At 41.8% G+C, this 27462-nt stretch overlaps 1 protein-coding gene across 1 annotated transcript; it reads right to left on the bottom strand.

The window, feature by feature from the left end:
* Positions 1-134: 134 nt before the first annotated feature.
* Positions 135-27462, bottom strand: LOC121875812 (U-scoloptoxin(16)-Er12a-like). The gene is made up of 3 exons (XM_042380505.1): positions 27131-27462; positions 4664-4793; positions 135-1011 (listed from the first exon to the last, which is right to left on the bottom strand). The coding sequence occupies exons 1-3, from the start codon at positions 27222-27224 to the stop codon at positions 828-830; spliced, it is 408 nt and encodes a 135-aa protein (XP_042236439.1). The 5' UTR covers positions 27225-27462; the 3' UTR covers positions 135-827.

Consider the following 27462-nt stretch of genomic DNA (forward strand, 5'->3'; position numbering starts at 1 on the left):
CATTCACTTCCCCAATTTGCAAACTTATGTCCTCATTTACAGCTGGGTGAACTGGGAGCACCCAAGAATCGAACCACCGATCCACTGTATTCACTTTTTCTTATTTATTCTTCGATTTTTTAAAATGTTCATCCTTTTCACTATTCATATTGATTCGCTTATATCTTATATTTAGTTGTTTCTGCTCAGTAAAATACATTAACTACTGAATGGAACTCCTTGGACTGTACCATCAGGAGATCATCCAGAGATCAGTGTTGTCTGTAGGCCAGGAGACACCACTTCAACAACACCACCACGTTAACACATTACACAAACTGTACAAAAAATAAATAATGGTCGACATGTTACATAAACAAAAAAATATCCTGTTTGTGAATATGGAAGAAGAACTCTGAACTTCTTCGTAGAAATAATACCCTACGAGTAGGACAGCTTGACCAGTATGTCCCAGGGTTGAGGAGCACCGTGTGTGGGGTTTGTCCTAGAACATCATCCTTCATCTGGAAAGCCCTAGGCTTTATTACTTATGTGGGTAGTCCTAGGAATGAAGTGCTTATTAACAGAATTGTCCTTAAGCTGGGAGTTCATCCTAGCTCAGGGAAGGTAGGGGCAGACTGCATCTTAACTGAGAAACCCTAGGCTGTGGTGTTCCAGGGATAATACGTTCCAAGTCTATGGTGCTTTAAATACGGTAGAGACGGAAATGAGCTCTTCTTGAAACCTAGAACACTTCCAGAGCCTTCCATGGAAGCGTTCTGGACCCTTCATGGGTCGCTGTTAGAACACCTCTTCCTAGGACTCCCCAGCACCATCCCGGACGCCTCCTAGGCTATGGGGGTGGACTGATCGTAGTAGTCCCCGATCCAGTTGGTGAACTCGCCATACTCTTCCCCCTTTAGGGCTGCGGGGTCGAGGTCAGGACAGGACACGGCCGGGCAGCAGCTTGGGTAAGGCAGTGACAGGTCCTGGACAGTTTTACACCCGGGCTCACCACCCACCGCGCCGCACCTGTGAACATGGACATTCTGAGTCATAATTGCAGGTGGTAACTATATGACCCACTCACTGTAATGATGATCATCAAAGAACCTTATTGTAATTGTCACCTCCACTAATCTACAATTTGTGGAATACAAATGAACTATAGGTGTTTATTTATTTTTTACTGTGTTTATCACCTAATATAATGTAGGCTGTCCACAGCCGCACGGAACTTACACTGGTGACCTCTGGTAATGAGGAAATTATAAGCTAAAACTATTATATGATAAAAATAAGAGAAAATCTTTAATACGTTTAAGAACCAAAATTAAAATAAAATAAAATAATACCCCTATTGCAGTTAAAAATGTTCCTCATTGCCAGAGATCAGTAGTATAGGCTCCGTGCGGCTGTCCACGACTTTAATCCTAGAGTGTACGAGTTGTAAAAATAAAATAGAAATCTCAGTATCGTCACTGCATTATAACTGCAGCACTCAAGCTTGTTGACACAGGACACAACACCACTTGTCAGTGAGTCACAGAGCTGGAGGCTGCATCCTCCTCCTCCCTTCCCACCCACGCTCACCTATCCTTACATATACGACGTTCCTCTCTCTCTCTCTCTCTCTCTCTCTCTCTCTCTCTCTCTCTCTCTCTCTCTCTCTCTCTCTCTCTCTCTCTCTCACTTAGATGGCATGATATATTGTCACTCTCATAATCCGGTACCAGCCAGCAAAAAGGTGTCACGTAAATCGAGTTTGGAGTTTAAGCGCTGATCCCTGGCGAGATAAAACAAAAACAAAAATTTACTAGGTCTAAATCCTCCACTGAAAACATTAACGATAATCTTTGTAAGAAAGAAAATAGAAGTTGTGTTTAACAAATGAAAGAAAGAAAAAGTGAAGCTGATTGACACTGAATGATGCAAAGAAGGGAAAACGTTAATAACGATTAAATAAGTATGAACATAGAAGAAACAAGAGAACACCGTTGATAAGAATAGCACAAACATAGATGAAAATAAGAGAGCACCGTTGACTGAAATAGCAAGTAAGGAACGCCAAATGGGCACACCATACGAGTACTCCTTCAGTGATCTAAAACTGCAATTACCGTTCGTTCTATCATCCCTAATTAAAAAACTCAGACAAAGAGAAATAGTTTCTATCATTTCTGTTAGAGAGAGAGAGAGAAGACACCAGTAGGCACACACAAGTTACTCTTCCAGTACTTCACCCTGACTCTCCCTATGGAGGCTGGTACTGCCTATGGACCATGGTACTGCCTGTGGACCATAGGACTGCCTGTGGACCATGGTACTGGCTGTGGACCTTGGTACTGCCTGTGGACCATGGTACTGGCTGAGGACTTTGGCACTGCCTGTGTGGACCATGGTACTGCCTGTGGACCATGGTACTGCCTGTGGACCATGGTACTGGCTGTGAACCTTGGTTCTGCCTGTTGACCATGGTACTGCCTGTGGACCATGGTACTGCCTGTGGACCATGGTACTGGCTGTGGACCATGGTACTGGCTGTGGACCATGGTACTGGCTGTAGACCATGGTACTGCCTGTGGACCATGGTACTGGCTGTGGACCTTGGTACTGCATGTGGACCATGGTACTGCCTGTGGACCATGGTACTGCCTGTGGACCATGGTACTGGTACTGGCTGGACCTTGGTACTGCCTGGACCATGGTACTGGCTGACCTTGGTACTGCCTGTGGACCATGGTACTGGTACTGCTGGACTGGTACTGCCTGTGGACCATGGTACTGGCTGTGGACCATGGTACTGCCTGTGGACCATGGTACTGCCTGTGGACCATGGTACTGCCTGTGGACTATGGTACTGCCTGTGGACCATGGTGCTGCCTGTGGACTATGGTACTGCCTGTGGACCATGGTACTGGCTGTGGACCATGGTACTGGCTGTGGACCATGGTACTGGCTGTTGACCTTGGTACTGCCTGTGGACTATGGTACTGCCTGTGGACCATGGTACTGGCTGTGGACCTTGGTACTGCCTGTGGACCATGGTACTACCTGTGGACCATGGTACTGCCTGTGGACCATGGTACTGGCTGTGGACCTTGGTACTGCCTGTGGACCATGGTACTGCGTAGCTAAACACATCACGTAAGGAAGAGGAGACAGAAAACCATACCATCTGTCAGTCTGCCTATCTGTCTGTATGCTTGTCGGTCTCTTTCATGCATGCAAATGGGGATCGTGGCGTCACTAACTCGCCAACGCCCCGTGTGTACACAGTGCTTGAATGATCGTTCAGCCAGAAATGAATCTCTTTATATCTATCTGTTCATCTTTCTAATTCTCCATTTGCTTACCTCCCTATCTATTTGTTTATTTATATATATATATATATATATATATATATATATATATATATATATATATATATATATATATATATATATATATATATATATATATATATATATATATATATATATATATATATATTTATATATATATATATATATATATATATATATATATTTATTTATTTATTTATTTTTATCTATCTATCTATCTATCTATCTATCTATCTATCTATCTAACTATCTATCTATCTATCTCACTACATGTCGGCTTTATTCCATTCCAAATCATTGAACCAGAATGAACTTTTTCTATTCATCTTCCTGTGTTCCTCCTCCTTCATCACCATCAACACACAGGTTGATGAAGACCACCCCTCCCCTCCCCATATTCCTCCACAATCATCATCTCTCGCCTAATCAACACCTGCATACTTCCTCATTTCACCTGTCCATCTTCTGGTCTTTTCCTGTCTCCTCAGATCCAGTCATGAGTCTATTCGCTCATGAAACATAATTGCCAGTGATCATTAATTGCGTGTTTATGTTAAATTTATGCATTAGGGAGTGTGATCTGTGACCGCCATACCGGGAAGTACCAGGACTACATCATCAACTATTGTGAAGGTTATGATGAAGACTTCTCACGAATTCCGGCATAGGGTAAATTTAATAATAATAATAATAATAATAATAATAATAATAATAATAATAATAATAAATAATAATAATAAATAAGAGTAATAATAATATAATACTGGCTCAACAATACAAGACCTGGGAGTTAATATAAAAGGTATGAATTAAATGTAATGATACATACAGTAATTTGAACATACAATAACATTTAAGCGATATAAATACTAAGATAGAGATTATGATGGATATTAAGATATTCATTATATACAAATTAGCATATGAATTATATGTAAATTATACCTAGATTATATGTAAATTAAGACTGATATTGGATTTGTGCATTATGGTATAAATTATAGTCTTCCACAGAGAGGGTGAAGATGGAGGAAGGGATGCGAGAGAGAGAATAGATGTGTATGTATGTGTATGCTTCAGAGAGAGAGAGAGAGAGATAGAGAGAGAGTATAAATAATAAGGGTCCAAAAGATAGAGAACGAAAAATGGAGAGAGAGAGAATGAGTATATTAAAGAGAAAGAGAGACAGACAGACAGGCATACAGAAAGACACAGAAGAAAACTTGCATAAGTTGCCTAAAATAATCACTTGAAGTACAAGAGGGACGCTGAGTAGGACATTGCGAAAGAGCTTAGGTGCGTCAGGACGGTTTAAGGATAACAATGGGTATGGTACTTACGTGGCGTACTCAACGTAGAGTTCTGACCGATAAGAGACACAGGTGGCCCTCATACACTGAGGTTCCTGCCAATGACCGCCATCAGAGTACGCTTTGTTATGTTTGGGGATCCAGCACATGCCCGGATGATCTGTATGAGAGAGAGATGGGTCAGGGCCTCAAGGTCAGGGTATTTATCACATGCCCTGGTAATTTTTAAGGCGGCAGAGGCGGGTCAAGGGGTCAGGGTTATACAGGAGGTCAGGGAGATGAACACAGAAAGGCAGATGAGGAGTCAGGGTCATACAAAAGGTTACGGTAGGTAAAGAGAAAGATAGGTCAGGAGTTAAAGGCAAACTCAAGGTCAGAGATGGTAAAGAAAATGGTATATCAAGGGTGAGGGTCGTACAGAAGGTCAGGGAAAGGGACTTATGAAATAGCCATAATAGTTTACAAGAAACTGTGGAGGCTGATACTTCCTGGTGTGGGTGGGGACGTCAATAACACCTGTTGTGGGGGTGAGTTATGTCCACGGGTCTTACTCAGGTGTGTGTGTGTGTGAAGAACATGAGTCAAACATTATTAAATCATACATTGCTGATGGACCTGTCGTGTTGTACTCAGTCCTTTTATATTTTAATTAAAGTTATTATGTTATCTCTTATTCACTATGTATTCGATTTTCTCCACAACCAATCAACACCAACAACCACCACGAACTGTACCACCACCATGATCATCATCACCACCACTAACACTACCACCACCAATACCAACACAACCCACTTCATTACCACCACCACTACCAATACCATCATCACCATCACCACACCACAATCACCACATCATCGCTACCATCACCACCACCATCATCATCACCACTAACTTAACCACCATCATCATCACCATCACCACCATCGTCAACACCACCATAATCATCATCACCACCACAATACCCACCACCCCCCTTTAATTCCCACAAGGTCAAGGAAGTCCTACCGTGGTGGCGCCCTGCCGGGAATCCTTGGCTTAATAATAAGAGACGTAGGATCCCACCGTGACCCCAGAGTCGAGGAAGTAAGTCGGGTGTCTCCTTCGCCCGACCAATATTGCGACACTGAAGTCAAGGGTTTTGTCTACTGTCGAACAATGTTTCGATACTTATGAAGATAGAGTTTCCTCTCTCTCTCTCTCTCTCTCTCTCTCTCTCTCTCTCTCTCTCTCTCTCTCTCTCTGGTGACCTTTCCCCTCGCCCTCCCAGACAGGAATTCCGCTAATGTATTTCACTTAACTTAATTGAGATCTTCCTCGATTACACAACACTACCATTTAAAAGCTGACCCACAATTAAATGTTCTTTTATATAACATGAAAGGTTGTTCATTTATTCAGAATTACAAATGAATATATATATATATATATATATATATATATATATATATATATATATATATATATATATATATATATATATATATATACACGCAACTTCCATACAGCTCATCATCCCAACTCTCAACCCCCGAACGAACAGTCGCCCCTTAATGCCAAGTGTGAGGTCTGACAGCCAGGCCTCCGTCACTTAACTGTGTGTTCACTGTAATTATCTCCGCTAAGGTTGTCCCAGAGTAATACACACACACACACACACACATCCCTTGCGTGTTTTCCCTAAGGATGGGCATCACTTTGAGGTCAACAGATGTTAACAATTAAGAAAAAGTCTTCCGCCAAGATTTTAAGAGTTTTGTGCGCTGGATGTTTCTCTCTTCAGCTGGAGATGAGATAATGTATCTTACTGACACATAAGATTCGTCGGTTTCTCAAAGGCTTGTGTTTCAAATTTCTCCTTTAACTGTAAATATGATAACGAATCTATTATCTTTACTTAAAATACTAGGTAAAAATGGATTCTCAAAGGTATATAAATTATATTTTCTCCTAACTAAAGATGAAAGAACGCATTCAATTGATTCACAAAAGATAGGACGTAATGATGGATTCTAAGAGTTTTTTAGGTAATGGCTTCTGAAGTAAATTAAAACTTCAAGCAACGAGATGGTATGGTAGCTTATCTACTAACTGATTCTTGGAGGAGGCGGTGTCGGTGACGATAGTCTCTCTCTCTCTCTCTCTCTCTCTCTCTCTCTCTCTCTCTCTCTCACACACACACACATCAGGGAAGAGCCAGGCGCCCCTTCATTACCACACAGGCGTCAGGTAAGCAGCGGGTGTCGGGTTCAAACCTTTGAAGCCGCGGACCTAACCAGGAAGGTCACAAAATTCACACCTTCAGGAGGTAACAACACGAGTCTTCGACCTTTGTGCATGCGGGTGGCTGGGTGGACGGAAAAATGGGTGCAGTGTAGACAGATGGGTTGATGGGTGGAATACAGATAGTTGGGTGAGGGGTGGATAGGTTTTAATAGGTCCTGGTGGTAAGTGTTGATGGACGGTAGATACGTGGGTAATTGACAGATAGATGAATAGTTGAAAGTAGTGGACAGTGGGTAATCTGAGGAGGAAAGGTTAATGTTGCTGGACAGAGGATAGTTAAGCACACAAGTACTGGACATGAAATTACTACTAGACACACACATTGAGACCCAAGACTTTTAGATTAAGACCTTTCCAGTGCCAGCCTTAATACTCAACCACCACCTCCCAGTGCCAGTCTTAGCTTCAACCACCAGTCCCAACCACCACCTCCTGCCAGTCTTAGCTACCTCTCCCAGTGCCAGTCCTACTCAACCACCACCTCCCAGTGCCAGTCTTAACTACCCTCAACCACCACCTCCCAAGGCCAGTCTTAACTACTCTCAACCACCTCCAGTGCCAGCCTTAACTACTCCCTCAACACCACCTCCCAGTGCCAGTCTTAACTACCTCAACCACCACCTCCCAGTGCCAGCCTTAACTACCTCAACCACCTCCCAGTGCCAGTCTTCAACCACCACCTCCCAAGGCCAGTCTTAACTACTCTCAACCACCACCTCCCAGTGCCAGCCTTAACTACCCTCAACCACCACCTCCCAGTGCCAGCCTTAACTACCCTCAACCACCACCTCCCAGTGTTCCCACAAACTACCCTCAACCACACACTCCAGGGTCAGCCTTAACTACCCTCAACCACCACCTCCCAAGGCCAGTCTTAACTACTCCTCAACCACCACCTCCAGTGCCAGCTTAACTACCCTCAACCACCACCTCCTAGTACCAGTCTTAACTACTCAACCACCACCTCCCAGGGCCCAGCCTTAACTACCCTCAACCACCACCTCCCAGTGCCAGCCTTAACCCCTCAACCACCACCTCCCAGTGCCAGTCTTAACCACCTCAACCACCTCCCAGTGCCAGCCTTAACTACCTCAACCACCTCCCAGTGCCAGTCTTAACTACTCTCAACCACCACCTCCCAGGGCCAGCCTTAACTACCCTCAACCACCACCTCCCAGTGCAGCCTTAACTACCCTCAACCACCACCCCAGTGCCAGCCTTAACTACCCTCAACCACCACCTCCCAGTGCCAGTCTTAACTACTCTCCCACCACCTCCCAGGGCCAGTCTTTACTCTCAGCCACCACCTCCCAGGGCCAGTCTTAACTACCCTCAACCACCACCTCCCAGTGCCAATCTTAACTACCCTCAACCACCACCTCCTAAGGTCAGTCTTAACTACAACCACCACCACCGCCCAGTGCCAGTTTTAACTACCCTCAACCACCAACTCCCAGTACCACTCTTAACTACCCTCAACCACCACCGACCAGTGCCAGTCTTAACTACCCTCAACCACCACCTCCCATGGCCAGTCTTAACTACCCTCAACCACCATCACCCAGTGCCAGTCTTAATTACCCTCAACCACCACCACCCAGTGCCAGTCTTAACTACCCCCAACTACACCGCACAGTGCCAGGTAGTAGGCAGCTACCAAACAGGGAGGTACTACCACCTGGGAAGATATTGGAAACCTTATGTATCGTCTAATGGTAGACCCTGCTGCCATATGGCACCACAAAAACTGTGACCAAGACTCAGGTTGTTCATCTGACTTTCTGCCTTATTTTACACACAATTGCAGGGTCTCAAGTGTTTCTCTTAATATCGACAACACAAAATTCTTATTGTATAGCGTTTATCACTCTTGATTTATTTATTTATTTTTTATTTATTTGTGGTTTTAGTATTATTTTTTATTAATAATATTATTATTATTTAATTTCATGCATATTATAGTTTAATTTATTTAGTTTTTTATTATTATTGTTATTATTATTATTATTATTGTTATTATTATTATTATTATTATTATTATTATTATTATTAGGATAGCTACTTATGTATTAGGATATTTAATTTTAAGGTAATAAAATGGTGGCGAAGGTATGGCTATTAGGGGAGGATAGAAGTCATATTAAAAAAATAATGGAAACAAATAGTAGTAGTAGCTCAGAACGCAACAGGGGAGGTGGTTACCAGTGAAGTAAACAAGATTCGAAGGTACATTACGACAGAACGACAGCACGGCCAAAGTGATAAGTTGCAGCAACTGTTGTTGCAAGTACTAGAGAATTTGAAAAAGAAGTAGCTATAGCGCAGGAGGTGGGCGCCTTGAACTGGTTAACTACGTTACCGATAAGGGCAAAAGGTTTCAGTCTCAATAAACAAGAATTTACAGATTCCATTGCTCTAAGGTGTAGTAGGCCAGTGGAAGGTTTGCCCTCCCAATGCGTGTGTGGCTCTTCCTATGACGCCGATCACGCCATGATGTGCAAGAAAGGGGGCTTCATATGCATGAGGCATGACGGAGTAAGGGATCTCACAGCAAATATGTTGAAGGAAATCTGCCGTGATGTCAGGGTAGAACCGACCCTCCTTCCATTGGACGGTGAGATTTTCCAACATAGGACTTCAAACACATCCAACGAAGCCCGTGTTGACGTCAGTGCTCGAGGATTCTGGACGCGGCTACAGCGAGCCTTCTTCGACATCAGGATTTTTGATCCCATGGCCACATGTCACCGTAACTTAGCTCTCGATGCTGCACACAGGGGAAACGAAAACGTCAAGATAAGGGTAATCGGGGAGAGAATTCAGAACGTTGATCAAGGCAGCTTCACCCCTCTAGTGTTCACAACCTCTGGCTGGATGGGACCAAGTACAAGGGTAGCTGCTTATGTATTGGGATAGTGAATTTTAAGGTAATAAAATGGCGGCGAAGGTGTGACTATTAGGGGAGGATGGAGGTCACGTTTAAAAAAAAGTAGTAGAAGTAGTAGTAATAGTAGTACTGCCAGTCTTAACTACCCTCAACCACCACCTCCCAGTGCCAGTCTTAACTACCCTCAACCACCACCTCCCAGTGCCAGTCTTAACTGCCATCAACCACTACAGCCTAGTGCCAGTCTTAACTACCCTTAACCACCACCTCCCAGTGCCAGTCTTAACTACCCTCAACCCCCACCGCCTAGTGCCAGTCTTTACTACCCTCAACTACCACCGCCCAGTGCCAGTCTTAACTACCTCAACCACCACCACCCAGTGCCAGTCTTAACTACTCCTCAACCACCACCGCCCAGTGCCAGTCTTAACTACCCTCAACCACCACCGCCCAGTGCCAGTCTTAACTACCTCAACCACCACCCCAGTGCCAGTCTTAACTGCCATCAACCACTACAGCCTAGTGCCAGTCTTAACTACCCTAACCACCACCTCCCAGTGCCAGTCTTAACTACCCTCAACCCCCACCGCCTAGTGCCAGTCTTTACTACCTCAACTACCACCTCCCAGTGCCAGTCTTAACTACCCTCAACCCCCACCGCCTAGTGCCAGTCTTAACTACCCTCAACCACCACCGCCCAGTGCCAGTCTTAACTACCCTGCGCTGTCTCTGTGTCGTCACTGTATCATCAGTGTCGTTGTCACTGTGTCGTCTCTGTGTCGTCACTGTATCATCACTGTTTTGTGTCTGTATCGTCTGTGCCCTCTCTTTGTCGTCACTGTATCGTCAGTGTCGTTGTCACTGTGTCGTCACTGTGTCGCCACTGCGTCGTCTCTGTGCCCTCGCTTTGTCGTCACTGTATCGTCAGTGTCGTCTCTGTGTCGTCACTGTGTCGCCACTGTGTCGTCACTGTGTTGTCTTTGCATCGTCTGTGTCGTCTATGGAGTGACTGTCATCACTGTGACTCTCGTGTCGCCTGACCTGGAGGCTGCACCACCAAGCATAAGGAAGGAAGTTCATAGCGCATTCACTATTTGCTCCACATTTGTGGGTGCGGGCGCTGTCTGCTGCGCATCTGTATTACAGTAGAGTCTCAGCGTAGTTTTGACGTCATTCATTAGGAGTTAGTTTGTTTGTGTCGCGGCAGCTTAAGAGAGCCAGTTTGATATGTTTTTCATATTGCTGGGGAATGATCGATTAGGAACCCGTATCTGCATCGTAGCGAAGATGAACCAGTTACATACGTTTAATAAGAGACAAGTTATAGGGAAAATTTAACTACGGAAATGTAAGCTGCGTTCCCACATTTCCAATCTGGGTAAATTTTTTAACATAGAAACCTTTGAGAATCCACCTTTGTGTTGTAAGCAGAAAATGAATCTGTAAAGATGTGTTCACTGTACAGTATATTCAATTAAGGAAAATTTTAACTTAAGACTCTCTCAGGATCCACGACCAGTAGTACCTTATGATAACATTGGCAGCCATAATATATCTCTACCGAGTGACGACACTAAATGAGGAAGAAAAAATAAAATAGAACGACTTTTATTGCACAAAAGAATTTATGACGCTAAAGACGCTTTCTTTTTTATCTGTGGTTGGTCAGGAGAGCCATTAAGCCATTAGTAACGGCCTTCAGATCCAACACACAACACTAACTCCCCACCGCTCAAAACACGCTCTCTGAATACGACCTTAGAGCCAGCATTGAGAGTTCGATGCCCAAGTAATCCTCCCCCTCCCCTTCTCTCTCCCCTCTCCCCTTACTATGCCAACCCTCTCCACTACCCCTCCTCCTCCCCCACCCGGAGTAACCTTGTACAGCTGCCAACTGTTCCTGGTACGCTGTGGCCTTAACCCGGTCAAATGCTGGCCACCAGAGGCCTGCCTGCCTGCCTGCCTGCCCCTGTTGGGTTGTAACACCACTACCACCACTCCCACGCCTCTGACACCACTACCACCACCGCTACCACGCCCGTGACACCACCACCATATCCCTAGCACCACCGCCACCACGCCCCGAACATCACCACCACTACCACGCCCTTAACACCACCACTGCCACACCCCTGACACCAATAACAACACCACTACAACCACCACTATCGCGCTCCTGACACCACCACCACCAGCGTCTCCTGTACACACACATACTGTAGAGACACTCAATATTAACGTGTCCTGTACACACAAAGGTTCAACACATTACCGTGTCAATATGAACCCCAAAATGATCAATCACGTTCAGAGTTTAGTCTTAATTAATGGTATTGGTATTGTCTTGGAGTGCGCGCTGGTTATGGTAATAAGTGAAACATTACAAATTGCACCGTGACAAGACATAAAGTGAGTCTCTGTGATTATGCTGTATCACCGTGTGGGAGGGAATTGTGTCAGTGAGCAATTATGTGACACAAGAAGTGATTCACTGCTCCATAAGAGCTGCGACATGCAAGCAATACCAGAAATGGAAAGGAGTGTGTGTGTGTGTGTGTGTGTGTGTGTGTGTATCATGAAGGTGGTAAGGCCATGAGCAATAATAGGGTATTATTTATTATGGTATTATATGTGGGATAGTCTCTCTCTCTCTCTCTCTCTCTCTCTCTCTCTCTCTCTCTCTCTCTCTCTCTCGTCACCTCGGTAGTAATGGTACACTCAACCACCAACTATTTCCCCCAGATTTTCAACATCAATATTGCACACCGGCAACAAACAACTACTCATGCAAGAAACACATCATATTCAACCACTATACCTGAAGTTCAAAGGATGAGTGTACAGTAGTGCTTTTTCTTCCAAGTGTAAAGAGAAAGTTCTATCAGCAATACAATAGAAACTTTCCACTCTCTCTCTCTCTCTCATACCTGCCTGAGCATGGCACAGTGATTGATTGTGAAGTGAAAGTTGAGATGCTGGTAGTAATGGTGTGGTAGTAGCTGTGATGGTGGTATTGGTAGTGGAAGTAGAAGTAGTAGTAGTAGTATTGGTGGTGGTGGTGGTTTTGGTGGTAGTGGTACATAAGAACATAAGAATGAAGGAAACCGCAGCGTGCCTATTGACCCATACTGGGCAGTCCCGTTTACACCCAACCCCAATCGCTCACATATCAATCCAACCTATGTTTGAAGCTACCCAGCGTATTCGAGTAAATGATGATGTTTAGTAACTTGTTCCACTCATCCACTACTCTATTTCCAAACCAATGTTTACCTATTTCGCGCCTAAATCTAAATTTGTCTCATTTAAAACCATTGGTATGAGTTCTCTCCTGGTTGGATAGTGAGTACCTTTGTTATAAGAACATAACATAAGAAAATAAGGAGTCTGCAATAGGCAGGTTGATTTTAAAACTTTCCAACGTTCCATCACTTACTAAAAAGTTGCTAAGTTTGTTCCACTCGTCTGCCACCCTATTTGTGAAACAGTTCCTTCCTATCTAACTCCTAAACCTAAACTTATCCAACTTAAATCCGTTGCTGCAAGTCCTATCCTCCTCGGATATTATAAGAACTTTATCTATATCTCCTTTATTGATTTCTTTCACCCACTTAAATACTCCTATCATATCACCCCGTACCTTTATTTAGCCCTAACTTTCATTTATACACCTCGCTCATATCGTCCCTCACTTTACGTCTCTCTAGGCAATGCAATTTAAGATGCTTTAACCTGTTTCTGTACGCAAGGTTCCTAATGCCCTAGATTAGTCTTGTCATTCTCCTCTGAATTCTTTCTTGGGATTCTATATCCATTCCGTAGTGCTGTGACCAGAACTGAACTGCGTAATCCAAGTGAGGTCCCACAAACGCAACATAAAGTTTTAGGATAACCTCGCTAGTCTTGTAACTAACATTCCTTTGTATGAACCCAAGTATTTTGTTAGCCTTGTTTCGAGCAAATACACATTGTTTACTTGATTTAAGATTCCTACTTATCCTTACTCCTAAATCTTTCTCACAGACGGATTTCTTTCTAACATCGTTGTTCATTTGATATCTGGTTTATTTGTTTACATCTCCTGGACTAAGTACTTTACATTTGTCCACATTGAATTCCATCTGCCATTTTTCAAACCATGCAATTTTTTTTTAGATCTTCCTGTAGTTTTGCGGAGTCTTGGTCAGATTTAATTGTACACCCTATTTTAGTGTCATCAGCAAATTCACTTATGTCGCTGTCTACGCCTATATCTATGCCGTTTATGTATATAATGAATAATAATAATTGTCCAAGTACTGAATCTTGGGGTACTCCACTAGTGACGTTACCCCAATCGGATTTAGTGCCGTTAATGCTTACTCTCTGTTTCCTGTACTGTAACCACGCCCTAATCCATTTTAGAATATCTCCTCCAATTCCATGAGCCTCCACTTTTCGTATTAGTCTTCGTCGGGGACTCTATCGAAGGCTTTGCTAAAGTCGAGGTACACCATATCATAATTGTGCCCATCATCCACTGATTCGAAAACAGTCGAAAAGAATGTTAATAGAATAGTCAGACATGAACGTCAACTGGTGAAGCCATATTGGGAATCATTGATCAACTTATGCTTCTCCAAATGATTCCGAATAGAGTTTGAAATTATTGCTTCCGGCAATTTGCCTACAATTGATGTTAAACTGATTGGACGGTAGTTAAAGGATAGAGATATATCTGGCTTCTTGAAAATCGGTATCACATTCACTATCCTCCAGGATTCTGGTACTACACCCGTTTTTAAGGACATCTTAAACAACTTTGCTAAGGTCATACATTCCTTTAATACTCTGGCAAATATCTCATCGGAACCTGGTGACTTATTCGGCTTTAACTTGTCTATTTGCTTACTAACTTCAATACTAGTCACTACAATCTCGCTTGATCTAATTTTTTCACTATCTCTGTATATAGTCGGTGTCTCGGGTACCATGTTTAGATTTTCGGTGGTGAAAACTATTGAAAATTATCTGTTCAGATTGTTACTCATTTCTCCGTCGTTATATGTTAGCTCGCTGATATCTGACTGTATTAGTCTAATCTTGTCTCGCACTTTTGTTTGATACATTTGGAAGAATCCCATGAGGTTTGACTTCGCCTCCCTTGCTAAATTCAGTTCATTATTCCTCTTTGTTTTTCTTACCTCGGTCTTAACTCTACTGGCTAATACCTTATAATAATCTCGGAGGTAAACCTCACCACGATTTATTCTCCTACCTATAGCCTTCCTTTGTCCAATAATATTCTTTAAATAATTATTTATCCATCTGAGGTCATTGTTATTTAATCAGAAATTCTGTGTGGTATGTTCTGCCTTTGTGCATGAAGTAACTCATTATATAAATTGTGTTGGAACTCATCAACCTCAGATCTCGTGATCAGGTCATCCTCAACCATCATATCTTGTGAGGTTATCATTGACAGGTCACCAGGTAAAGTGAGGTAGCCCTCTGAGGGTACATGGCGTGAGGTCGCCTAACGTGAGGTCCTGAAATTCACCCCCCAAACATAATACCCCTTCTCTCAGCTACGATTCCAACCTATTAAAGTCTGCCCATCTGAAATCTGGGACTTTACTGGAATTTTCCTTGTGACTGACATTAAATTCAACTCTGATCTCACTTCTTTGTGATCGCTGCTCGCCAGTTCGCTCTCTACCTCGACATTACTAATGAGGTTTCCTCTGATTGACAGAACTAAATCGAGTATATTATTACCCCGGGTGGGTTCGGTTATTTGTTGACTTAGGGAACAGTCCTGAACTGTTTCAAGAAGATCCTCTGATTTCGAGTTACCTGTAAGGTCGATCCAATCTATTTGACTTAAGTTAAAGTCGCCTACTATACAGACTGCTATGTCTGGCAGTTCTAGCACTGGTAGTGGTAGCAGTGAAAGTAAAAGCATTGGTAGTGGTGGTAATGGTAGCACTGGTAGTGGTAGTAGTGGTAGTGATAGCAGTGGTAGTGGTAGCACTGGTAATGGTAGCAGTGGTAGTGGTGGCACTGGTAGCAGTAGTACTGGTAATGGTAACAGTGGTAGTGGTAGCGTTGGTAGTGGTAGCACTGGTAGCAATAGTACTGGTAGTGGTAGCATTGATGGTGGTAATGGTAGCACTGGTACTGGTAGCACTAGTAATGGTAATACTGCTTGTGTTAGAGGTGGTAGTGGTATCACTGGTAGTGGTAGTGGTGGTAGTGGTAGCACTGGTAGTGGTAGTGGTGGTAGCACTGGAGTGGTAGCAGTGGTAGTGATAGCGCTGGTAGTGGTAGCACTGGTGGTGGTAGTGGTGGTAGTGGAAGTGGTAGCAGTGGTAGTGATAGCGCTGGTAGTGGTAGCACTGGTAGTTGTAGTAGTGGAAGTGGTAGCACTGGTAGTGGTAGCACTGGTGGTGGCACACTGGTGGTGGCAGTGGTAGCACTGATAGTGGTAGCACTGATGGGGTACACTGGTAGGTAGTGGTAGTGGTGGTAGTGGTAGTGGTGTGGTGGTAGCACTGGTTGTGTTAGCACTGGCAGTGGTGGCAGTGGTAGTGGTAGCACTGGTGGTGGTAGTAGTAGCGGTGGTAGTGGTAGCAGTGGTAGTGGTAGCACTGGTAGTGGTAGTGGTAGCACTGATAGTGGTAGCGATAGTAGTGGTAGCATTGGTGGGGGTAGCACTGGTAGTGGTAGTGGTGGTAGTGGTAGCACTGTTTGTGTTAGCACTGGTAGTGGTAGTGGTAGCACTGGTGGTGGTGCACTGGTGTAGCGGTGGTAGTGGTAGCACTGGCAGTGGTTGTTGTGGTAGTGGTAGCACTGGTAGTGTTAGCACTGTTAGTGGTAGTGGTGGCGGTGGTGGTGGGAACACTGGTAGTGGTAGTGGTGGTAGCAGTGGTGGTGGTAGCAGTGGTAGTGGTAGCACTGATAGTAGTAGCGTAGTAGTGGTAGCACTGGTAGTAGTAGTGGTGGTAGTGGTAGCACTGGTTGTGTTAGCACTGGTGGGTAGTGGTGGTAGCAGTGATAGTGTTAGCAGTGGTAGTGGTAGCACTGGTAGTAGTAGTGGTGGTAGTGGTAGAACTGGTTGTGTTAGCACTGGTAGTGGTAGCACTGGTGGTGGTAGTCTGGTGGTGGTAGCGGTGGTAGTGGTAGTGGTGGTAGTGGTAGCACTGGCAGTGGTTGTTGTGGTAGTGGTACCACTGGTAGTGTGAGCACTGTTAGTGGTAGCAGTGGTAGTGGTGGCGGTGGTAGTGGTGGTAGTGGTAGTGGTGGTAGCAGTGGTAGTGGTAGCACTGGTAGTAGTAGCGGTAGTAGTGGTAGTGGTAGCACTGGTGGTGGTAGCGGGGGTAGTGGTAGTATCACCGTGTGTGCTCACATATACTTACTTAACAAACGTAAACACACATACAAACTCATTATAATTACGTAAACAAGTACAGACAACAGCAACATATATACTTACACATATACATATACATACACACATTTGCACCCAAACAGGGCAAACATATAAATACTAACTGAAACGTACACACACATACAGTACACACACTTTCACACGTTCCTCCTCTAAGTCTTCCTTGGCTATCAGCTGCTTCCAGACCTCAATCTCTCATCCTTTTCTATTTCGTGGGACCTAACCGAACATCACACTTGGTCCACTGCAGATTTGGGTAAGCAAATTCGCTATCGTGGTAAAACCTGGAGGGAAATGTCATGGTAAAACCCAGAGGGAACTATCATGGTAAAACCTATAGGCGGCTATCACGGTAAAACTAGAGGCCGCTATAGTGGTAAAACCAAGAGACCGCTATCGTGGTAAAACGGAGAACCCGGAGCCCACTACCCAAGGTAAGCAAGATAGGTGTCAGGTGACCACCCGGCTGCAGCACTCTTACCTCTCCCTCCTACCTATCACCCTCCCTTCACCTTCTGCTTCCCTCCCTCTAACCTATCACCTCCCTTAATCCTCTGCTCCTCTCTCTGTTCTTTGCATGCCTCATTTTATTTTTGTATCGTCTAATATTTATCAGTATTCCTCGTGTTATATTATTATTTAATTATCTTACTCTATCACTTCAACCCCATTCACTTTCTTCCTCTTTCTCCTACGTAATGTTTGTCACATCAACATATATTATTGTTATTCTTCAGCCTCCTACCATTCTCAACCTGTAATGTCTATACTTTGCAATGCATCTCTATTATTCTTAAATTATTACGTTGTTTACGGTATATGTGACTTTTAACTCACTCAACAGTCTAGTCAGTGTTGGGTGTGAGAATGACTACCGTGAGCGCCACATGTCAGTTGTTGAGATGTAAATAAACAAATACACGTGTTGTTGCCAGCTGCCGTGAAGTTTAAAGTAAACAAACTAACCTGTTCCTATCAGCTGTTCTAAGGTTATATGTAAACAAACGCACGTGGTTGATGTTGCCATTAAAACGTAAGGAGTGAGTGCAGTGGGTGATAAATACACGTGATTAGTGACACTGTGTTGCCAAAAAGTGAGGAGTGAGAGTTGTGGGGGTAAGCACACGTGGTGGGTGTTACCATACCCACATGAGCAGTGAGTGTTAAGAGAGAAAACAGAGGGAGAGAGAAACAGAAAAATAGAGAAACAGAAAAACAGAGAGACAGAGAAACATAGAAAGATATAAACAGAGAAACAGATAGAGAGAATTATGTACAGGTACGGGAGGTTCACCTTGACGCCATATATGGTACAGGTGAAGTCATGGTTCAACATTGTCAAGAATGCCATCCTTGACAACTCAAAGTTTCCACATTTTTTTGCAATAATCAATCCACTATATACTTGTTTTGTTGCCCTATGTTCTTAAACAAATAGCGAGTTGATCTCACGAGAAAATATACAAATTCCTTACAATTCTCAGATTCACATACGGGAAGTTCAGTCATATATATCATCACAGGTAAGAGATTCGGGGTCTTCAGAACAGGTACATAAGAACATAAGAAACTGAAGAATCTGCAATATACCGGTTGGCCAGTGCATGGCAGCTCCTGTCGATAGTTACAACCACTCTCTATCGTCCATGAATCTATCTAGCTTCCTTTTAAAGCTTTCCAACATCGCGGCACTTAATATAAAGTTGCTAAGTTCCACTCGTCTACCACCCTATTTGTGAACCAGTTTCTTCCTATTTCCCTCCTAAACCTAAACTTACCCAACTTAAATCCGTTGCTACGAGTCCCATCCTGCTCGGATATTATAAGAACTTTATCTATATCTCCTTTATTGATTCCTTTCACCCAGCACTCTTCGTCTTTCTAGGGAATGCAAGTTTAGTTTCTTTAATCTATCTTGATTTCAAAAGTTTCTTAGTCCCGAGGTGCGGCATGACAAGCGCAAGATATAATTGCAATATGACCTCCGCATTACTTACACTTCTCGATATTAAACCTAATACTCTGTTTGCCTTATTTCGAACATTATCGCACTGTTTTCTAGGCCGAAGGTCCGGGCTTACACATACCCCTAAGTCTCTTTCACAAGTCGACATCTCTAGGTTGATGTTGTTATGTCTGTATACTGTACATTGACAGAATTTGTTCTTCCATTATAAAGTACACTGCACTTGCTGGTGTTGAATTTCATTTGCCATTTTACTGACCACTACTGCAGATTATTTAAATACTCTTGTAGTGCATTTGCTTCCTGCCCTGAATTAATCTGCAGCCCTATTTTGGTGTCATCCACAAACTTGCTTATGTAACTGCTGATCCCAGTATCTAGATCGTTATGTAGATTATGAACAAGAGTGGGCACAGTACTGACCCCTAGGCAACCCCAATAGTTACACAGCGCCACTCAGATTTAAGAACATCTATACTGAACCTCTGTGTTCTATTGGTGAGCCATGATTTTATCCAGTTTAAAGGTTTCCCCTCGATACCAAGAGCCTTAACTTTTCTGAGAAGCCTTTGATGCGGTACTCTGTCAAATGCTTTGCTAAAGTCTAAGTAAATAACATCGTAATTTTCGTCATTATCTACCACCTCATAGACTTCCTAAAAAACGTCAGCAGATTTGTTAGACAAGATTTTTTCCTTTTTAAATCCATGTTGAGAGTCGTAGATTAATTTGTTTTTCACTGAAAGCACTCCGATGCTATTTGCTATAATTGATTCAATAAATTTCTCCACTACTAACGTCAAACAAATCGGCAGGTAATTTGAAGTTGATGCTATGTCTCCCTTTTTGAATATGGGTGCTACAATTGCATGTTTCCACAAGTCTGGCAGAACTCCCGTGTCTCATGATTTTGTAAATAAGTTTCCGAGGGGTCTGCTAATCTGTTCCTTACACTCTTTCAAAACTCGAAGGAAAATTTCATCCGGCCCTGGGGATTTTGTCTTCTTTAATTCATTTCTCTTCTTAAGAAATCCTCTTTTCTGATAGTGATATCCTTTAGTTTCTCTTCTTCATTCCCCTCTCTCTGACTTTAAAGGCCCCATTTTGTCCTTGACCTTTGTCTTATATACCTGGAAAAATCCCTTGGGATTCGCCTTGGATTCTCTTGCTATCTTGATTTCGTAGTCCCTCTTTACCTTCCTTACATGTTTCTTAACATTCCTAGATAGTTCATTATACCTATCTCTGGGATGCTCCTCCCCTCCCTGTAATTTCTTATAAATTCATTTCTTTATTCCTATGTCATGTTTAAGTTTTTTGGTCATCCACCTTGGCTCATTCTTATTTGACCTAATTTTTCTGTATGGTATATTTTGTTTCTGTGCTTTACGTAGTATACTAGTGAAGTTATTATAATCTGATCAATTGTTGTGTCGCCAGTGAGACTGACCCGACCGTTCCCATGTGACCTCACCTTGGTACCTTCTTGACCCCTCATCATCCGCCGATCGAAAGTTTAGGACTCTGACCATATTATCATTATTATTCGTTTCCCAATTTAGGGTAAACCTGATTTCTCTGTGATCACTGTTCCCTAATTCTTCCCCTATTGTGATATCTCTGATAATATTTTCTTTATTTGTTAACATTAGGTCCAATATATTGTCACCTCTAATATGCTCTGGAATTAGTTGTTTTAAAAACTTGTCATGTACTGTGTCTAGGAAGTCTTCAGATTCATAGTCACCTACAATGTTGTCCCAGTCAACATTTCTGAAGTTGAAATCCCCCATAATGCACAGGTTGTTGTATCTTGCTGCCCTACTCATTTCCTGCCATATTGGCTGAACTGCTTCTTTCCCAAGACTTGGGGGCCTGTAAATCACTCCCTTAATTAGTAATCACCACGCTGTGACAGTGTCGTACAGATGGTGCCTTAACCTATATATGCTGTTTTATTCTGCCTGTTTCCAAGGTGATAGATAGTGATATGGTGAGATGTTTTTAATTGTTGTACCTGTACCTGTATCTCTCAGTATTTGTATCTTATCATGCCCCTGTATCAATACATGTACCTGTTATTGTATCTGCACTTACACCCTTTTGTTTTCACTCATCCCTGTACCTATACTTGTCCCTGTACCTATACTTACAAGGGAGGCGAAGTCAAACCCAACGGGATTCTATCAAATGTATCAACCTAAAATACGAGAAAAGATTGGACCAATACAGTCAGATATCGGCGAGATAACTGATAACGACGGAGAAATGAACAATAATCTGAATAAATATTTTTCAACAGTTTTCACCACCGACAATTTAAACATGATACCCGAGGGACCGACCCTATACTTAGATAGTTAAGAAAATAAGTTAAGCGAGATAGTATTGACTACTAACGATGTTAGTAAGCAAATAGACAAACTAAAACCTATTAAGTCACCTGGTCCCGAAGAGATATTTGCCAGAGTATTAAAGGAATACAAATGGAAGAGCTTAGTATGCCCTTAGCAAAGTTGTTTAATATGTCCTTAAAAACAGGTGTAATACCAGAATCCTGTTGGATAGCGAAGGTAATACCGATTTTCAAGAAGGGAGATAGACCACTATCCTCTAACTGCCGTCCAATCAGTCTAACATCAATGTAGGCAAATTACTGGAATCAACCATTTCAAACTCTATTCGAAATCACCTGGAGAAGCACAGCTTAATCAATGATTCCAAACATGGCTCCACAAGCGGGCGTTCATGTATAACTAATCTATTTACATTCTTTTCATCTTTCATCTCGAATCAGTGGACGAGGGGCACAATTATGATGTGGTATATCTCGACTTTGGCAAAGCCTTAGATAGAGCCCCCACGAAAGACTAATAGGAAAAGTGGAGGCTCATGGCATTAAAGGAGATATTCTAAAATGAATTAGGGCGTGGTTACAGGACAGGAAAAAGAGAGTGAGCATTAACGGCACTAAATCCCATTGGAGCAACGTCACTAGTGAAGTTCCCCAAGGCTCAGTGCTCGGACCATTATTATTTATAATATACATAAACGTCATAGATATCGGCGTAGACAGCAACATAGGTGAATTTGCTGATGACACTAAAATAGGGCGTGTAATTAAATCTGACGAGGACTCCACAAAACTACAGGAAGATCTAAAAAAAATTCGAATGGTCTGAAAAATGGCAGATGAAATTCAATGTAGATAAATGTAAGGTACTCAGTAAAGGAGATGTAAACAGGGAAACCAAATATCAGATGAACAACGATGCTATTTAGAAATCCGACTGCGAGTACGATTTAGGAATAATGTTAAGTAGGAATCTTAAGCCAAGTAAGCAATGTGTATTTGCTCGAAACAGGGCTAAAAAAGTACTTGGGTTCATACAAAGGAGTGTTAGTTACAAGACAAGAGAGATAATCCTAAGACTATATCTTGCGCTTGTGAGACCTCACTTGGATTACCAGTTCAATTCTGTTCACCGTATTACAGAATTTATATATAATCCTTAGAAAGAATTCAGAGGAGAATGACAAGACTAATCCCGGGCATTAGGAACCTTGAGTACAGAGACAGGTTAAAGCATCTTAATTTGCACTCCCTTGAGAGACGTAGAGTGAAGGGCGATATGATAGAGGTGTATAAATGGAAGTCAGGGCTAAACAAAGGGGACATTACAAAGCTACTCAAACTATCCAACTAAGAGCAGACTCGTAACAATGGTTTTAAATTAGACAAATTTAGATTTAGGCGAGAAATGGGTAAACATTGGTTTGGAAATAGAGTAGTGGATGAATGGAATAATTTCCCAAACATCATCAATAACTAGATTACGCTGGATAGCTTCAAACATAGGTTGGATGGATATATGAGCAATAGGGGTTGGGTGTAAATTGGTCTGCCCAGTATGGGCTAATAGGCCCGCTGCAGTTTCCTCCATTCTTTTATTCTTATGTTCTTTGTACTCACCCCTGTACCTACACTTACACCCTTTGTACGTGCATTTATATTCATATCTGTGTTGTTACATCTTCATAGATCACAGACATTGAGTATAAAAAATCTAGACTTTGGTCTCGTTTCTAGCGTGTTTTCCGAACTTGGAAAAGCGGAAGCATTTAGTTGAACCTCTTGTGCGTGTAAATTAATACTCGCCAGCGACGTTAAACGCATCCTATTCCCCATGCATCAACTGTGAAAGAAATATGACGATGAATATTATTTAAGTTCAACTGGTGTCAAGTTCCTTTCAATATCTATTTAAGTTAGTGAACGGGGTATGGAAGAGAGAGAGAAAGAGAGAGAGAGAGAGAGAGAGAGGGCAAGCAGAGATCGGAAGTAAGAGAGAGAGAGGAAGAGAAAGATATAGGAAAAAACAATCAAGCGAGTGAAAGAGAAAAACAGAAAAATTGAGACAAAAGAGAGATAGAGAGAAAACAAAAAAACAAAGCATAAAGTAAGCAGAGCGAGAGAGAGAGAGAGGACGCCCTGCAGGCGAGTCAAAATAACAATGTTTACACCCCGCGCCACTTGTGAGATCACCTCATACTATACCTGGGAGTTCACATCTATTAAGCTTTCATTTATTTCTCTCTCTCTCTCTCTTTCTCTATGTATATATATATATATATATATATATATATATATATATATATATATATATATATATATATATATATATATATATATATATATATATATATATATATATATATATATATATATATATATATATATATATATATATATATATATATATATATATATATATATATATATATATATGTGCTTATCCATTAGTTGAATTTTATATCTCTTTCATCTCTTAATTTATCTAATCATTTGACTATCTACGTCTTTATTAATTTTTTTCTCTCTACTAATCGATTCGTTTGCCTATTCATTTTTTTATTCAATTAACCTCCAATATAATCATTTTTTCTCTATCTATTAATTTGCTTCAGTATTATCTCTTTAACCACTTAAATATCTACTGTTTTGTTAATTTAAGGATCTGTTTTTGGTTCCTTTAGTTGATTACCTCTCCTCTAAAATGATTTTAAACATTATTTATTGAACCATAAACATAAGTGTACACATTACATTCATACATACACAACATTTGTCACGCTTTCAAACAGACACAACATGCATTCATACATACAAACACAACGAACACTTTCAGGCATACAGAACATTCAAACAGACACAACATTCACAATACACAATAGTTATAGCGTTTTCACATATACACAACATGTATTCATACATATTAACACAACACACTCCTTCAGGCATACACAACCCATGCCTTCAGACATACACACCATTCCCATCTACTAATGGCAAGTGTTACCCACTGTTAACTCAGGTAATCTCAGACCTACTATTTCAACATTAGTTTACAAGGTCATAAAGGGAAACCTCAGTGTGTGTGTGTGTGCCCTATGTCATAATAAAACCTCCCTCAGTTCAGTTATGCCCTGGACTAGCAGTGAATGGAACACTGCTACACAGGGCTTCTCCTATATGATATATCCTCCATCAAGGTAAATCATCTTCCTTTAAACGTCTTTAATCTTTGACAAGGGGACGACGCCTCGGGAAATAGATTTGACACTGACATTTCCGCTGTGGCAATTAATTGTTATTGAAATATATGTGGAGCTTACTTGGACATAAACAAGGCCAACATTCTTAAAAGCTCATATAATCAATCTATTAACATTCATTTCAGCTATTTTCGAATCAATCTATTAACATTCTTTTCAGTCGTTTTCTAATCAGTGAAAGGCGGGCACGATTATGATGTGGTATATCTCGAAAAGTGGAGGCTCATGGAATTGGAGGAGATATTCTCAAATGGATTAGAGCGTGGTTACATGACAGGAAACAGCGAGTAAGCGTTAACATTACTAAATCCGATTGGAGTAACGTCATTAGTGGAGTACCCCATGGTTCAGCACTGGGACCATTATTATTTATTATATACATAAACGACATAGATATAGGCGTAGACAGCAACATAAGTAAATTTGCTGATGACACTAAAATAGAGCGTGTAATTACATCTGACGAGGACTCCGCAAAACTACAGGAAGAGCTAAACAAATTTTTCGAATGGTCTGAAATATGGCAGCTGAAATTCAATGTGGACATATATAAAGTACTTACAGTAGTCTAGGAGATGTAAATATAGAAACCAGATATCAAATGAACAACAATGTTATAGAGAAATCCGACTGTGAGAAAGATTTAGGAGTAATGATAAGTAGGAACCTTAAGGCAAGTCAACAATGTGTATTTGCTCGAAACAAGGCTAACAAAGTCCTTGGGTTCATACAAAGGAATGTTAGTTACAAGACTAGCGAGGTTATTCTAAAATTATATCTTGTGCTTCTGAGGTCCCCCTGGATTACGCATTTCAGTTCCGGTCACCGTACTACAGAATGGATATAGAATCCCTAGAAAGGTTTCATCGGAGAATGACAAGACTAATCCCGGGCATTAGGAACCTTGAGTACAAAGACAGGTTAAAGCATCTTAATTTGCACTCCCTCGAGAGACGTAGAGTGAGGGGCGATATGATCGAGGTGTATATATGGATGTCAAGGCTAAACAAAAGTGATAATTATTACAAAGGTACTCAAACTATCCAACCAGGAGCGAACTCGTAGCAATTGTTTTAAATTAGACAAATTTAGATTTCGGCGCGAGATAGTTAAACATTGGTTTGGAAATACATTAGTGGATGAGTGGAACAAGTTATCAAACATCATCATTAACTCGAATACGCTGGATAGCTTCAAACATAGGTTGGATGGATATATGAGCGATTGGGGTTGACTTAAGATAAAAACACAAAAATGATCATGCCAAAATAGCATCAGAACTACCTACTCTACCTTAACTTAGTACCAGACAAAATTAAAGCAAGGAATGTTTTTATAAACATTCCATACACAAATTTTGTCTCGTAACTGGTAATAAGTGAACGCATGTGCTGTATTTTTTTACGTTTTGTTTGGACTTCCTTTTTGTGCTTAACCTTAAGTCAATGATTGAGGTGCACTCTTCCATCTTCAGTCACGAGGACTAACCATCGTACACAACTCTCAGACTCTGACCTTTATTTTGTAAATGTTAACCTGAGAAACATCCACATAAGAGTGGCAGCACCCTGTGAGGGTTATTGTCTCGATACCACAGTGTGTGTAAATAACATTAGCATACTTAGTCACACGTTTACTGGCTCAATACGTCACACCTGATAACTGATGTAACTGAAAATGGTTGTCGCTTAATACCACAAAATCTTCAAAACAAACAAAAATCCAAAATTTCACTAATGTTATGCATTTAACCGTCGTGCTAAAGTGTACAAGTTTAGTGGGATTGTTATCACGCGTGGGTGACCTACACACGTGGTTATGATTCCAAAACACTGGTGATATAACGAACGAAAGCTCAGGTTAGTGTTAAGTCCTACTACTCTGTTAGTAAGATTATGCCCTACAAAATATCATAATTAGAAACAAGAAAGTGAACAAAATACCGTTTCAAGCTTTTTGTTAGTTCGTTTAAGTGTTTGTGTGGGACTGAATCTTACATCTAGCACCACCATCACAAGGAGAAATATTAATACCGCTAGTAGGAATACGTAACGAAGTTAAATATTTGTTAGATACATTTCTCGTCTTATCTAGGTTAAGGCACAATGTTTATGAGACTATGAAAGTGGGAATTACTGCCCTTGCACTTTATACATACGTCTGTATTTGTTTTTATATTTACGGTCCCAGATTCCAGCAGGGTACTTCTCTTATGGTTCTATCACCACATGAGCAGTATCGCATCTCAGTGTTATATTTTAATCAGTGTTGCGCTTAAATTTAGTGAACAATGGTGTTGGCTCTGCTTCTTACCTGGGTTGGAGAGCGCTGGACCAATGGCGACAGCAGCGAGGGCGGAGGCGACAAGAGCCAGTAGGAGGGCAGCCTGGACCACACAGTAGGCCATGGTGAGTGAGCACTCGCTGACCTATGCAATCAAACTGACGACAACTTTCTGCAGGAGGATTCAATCCCCGGTTCTTGATGTAACACCAAGCTGAAGATGATCCCTCGCAGTTATGACAGAAGCTCAAATGGCTGTTACCTTTTGAACTTAAAATGATAGGAACGTGTCAACGAGAGAATTGACTTTGCACAAGAGCGTGTGTATGCGCGAGGTCCGCAGAGTGGTCTACTCACTGAAA

The sequence above is a fragment of the Homarus americanus genome, unplaced genomic scaffold, assembly GCF_018991925.1.
Source record: "Homarus americanus isolate GMGI-L3 unplaced genomic scaffold, GMGI_Hamer_2.0 scaffold58915, whole genome shotgun sequence".
In the NCBI taxonomy this organism is placed as follows: Eukaryota; Metazoa; Arthropoda; class Malacostraca; order Decapoda; family Nephropidae; genus Homarus; species Homarus americanus.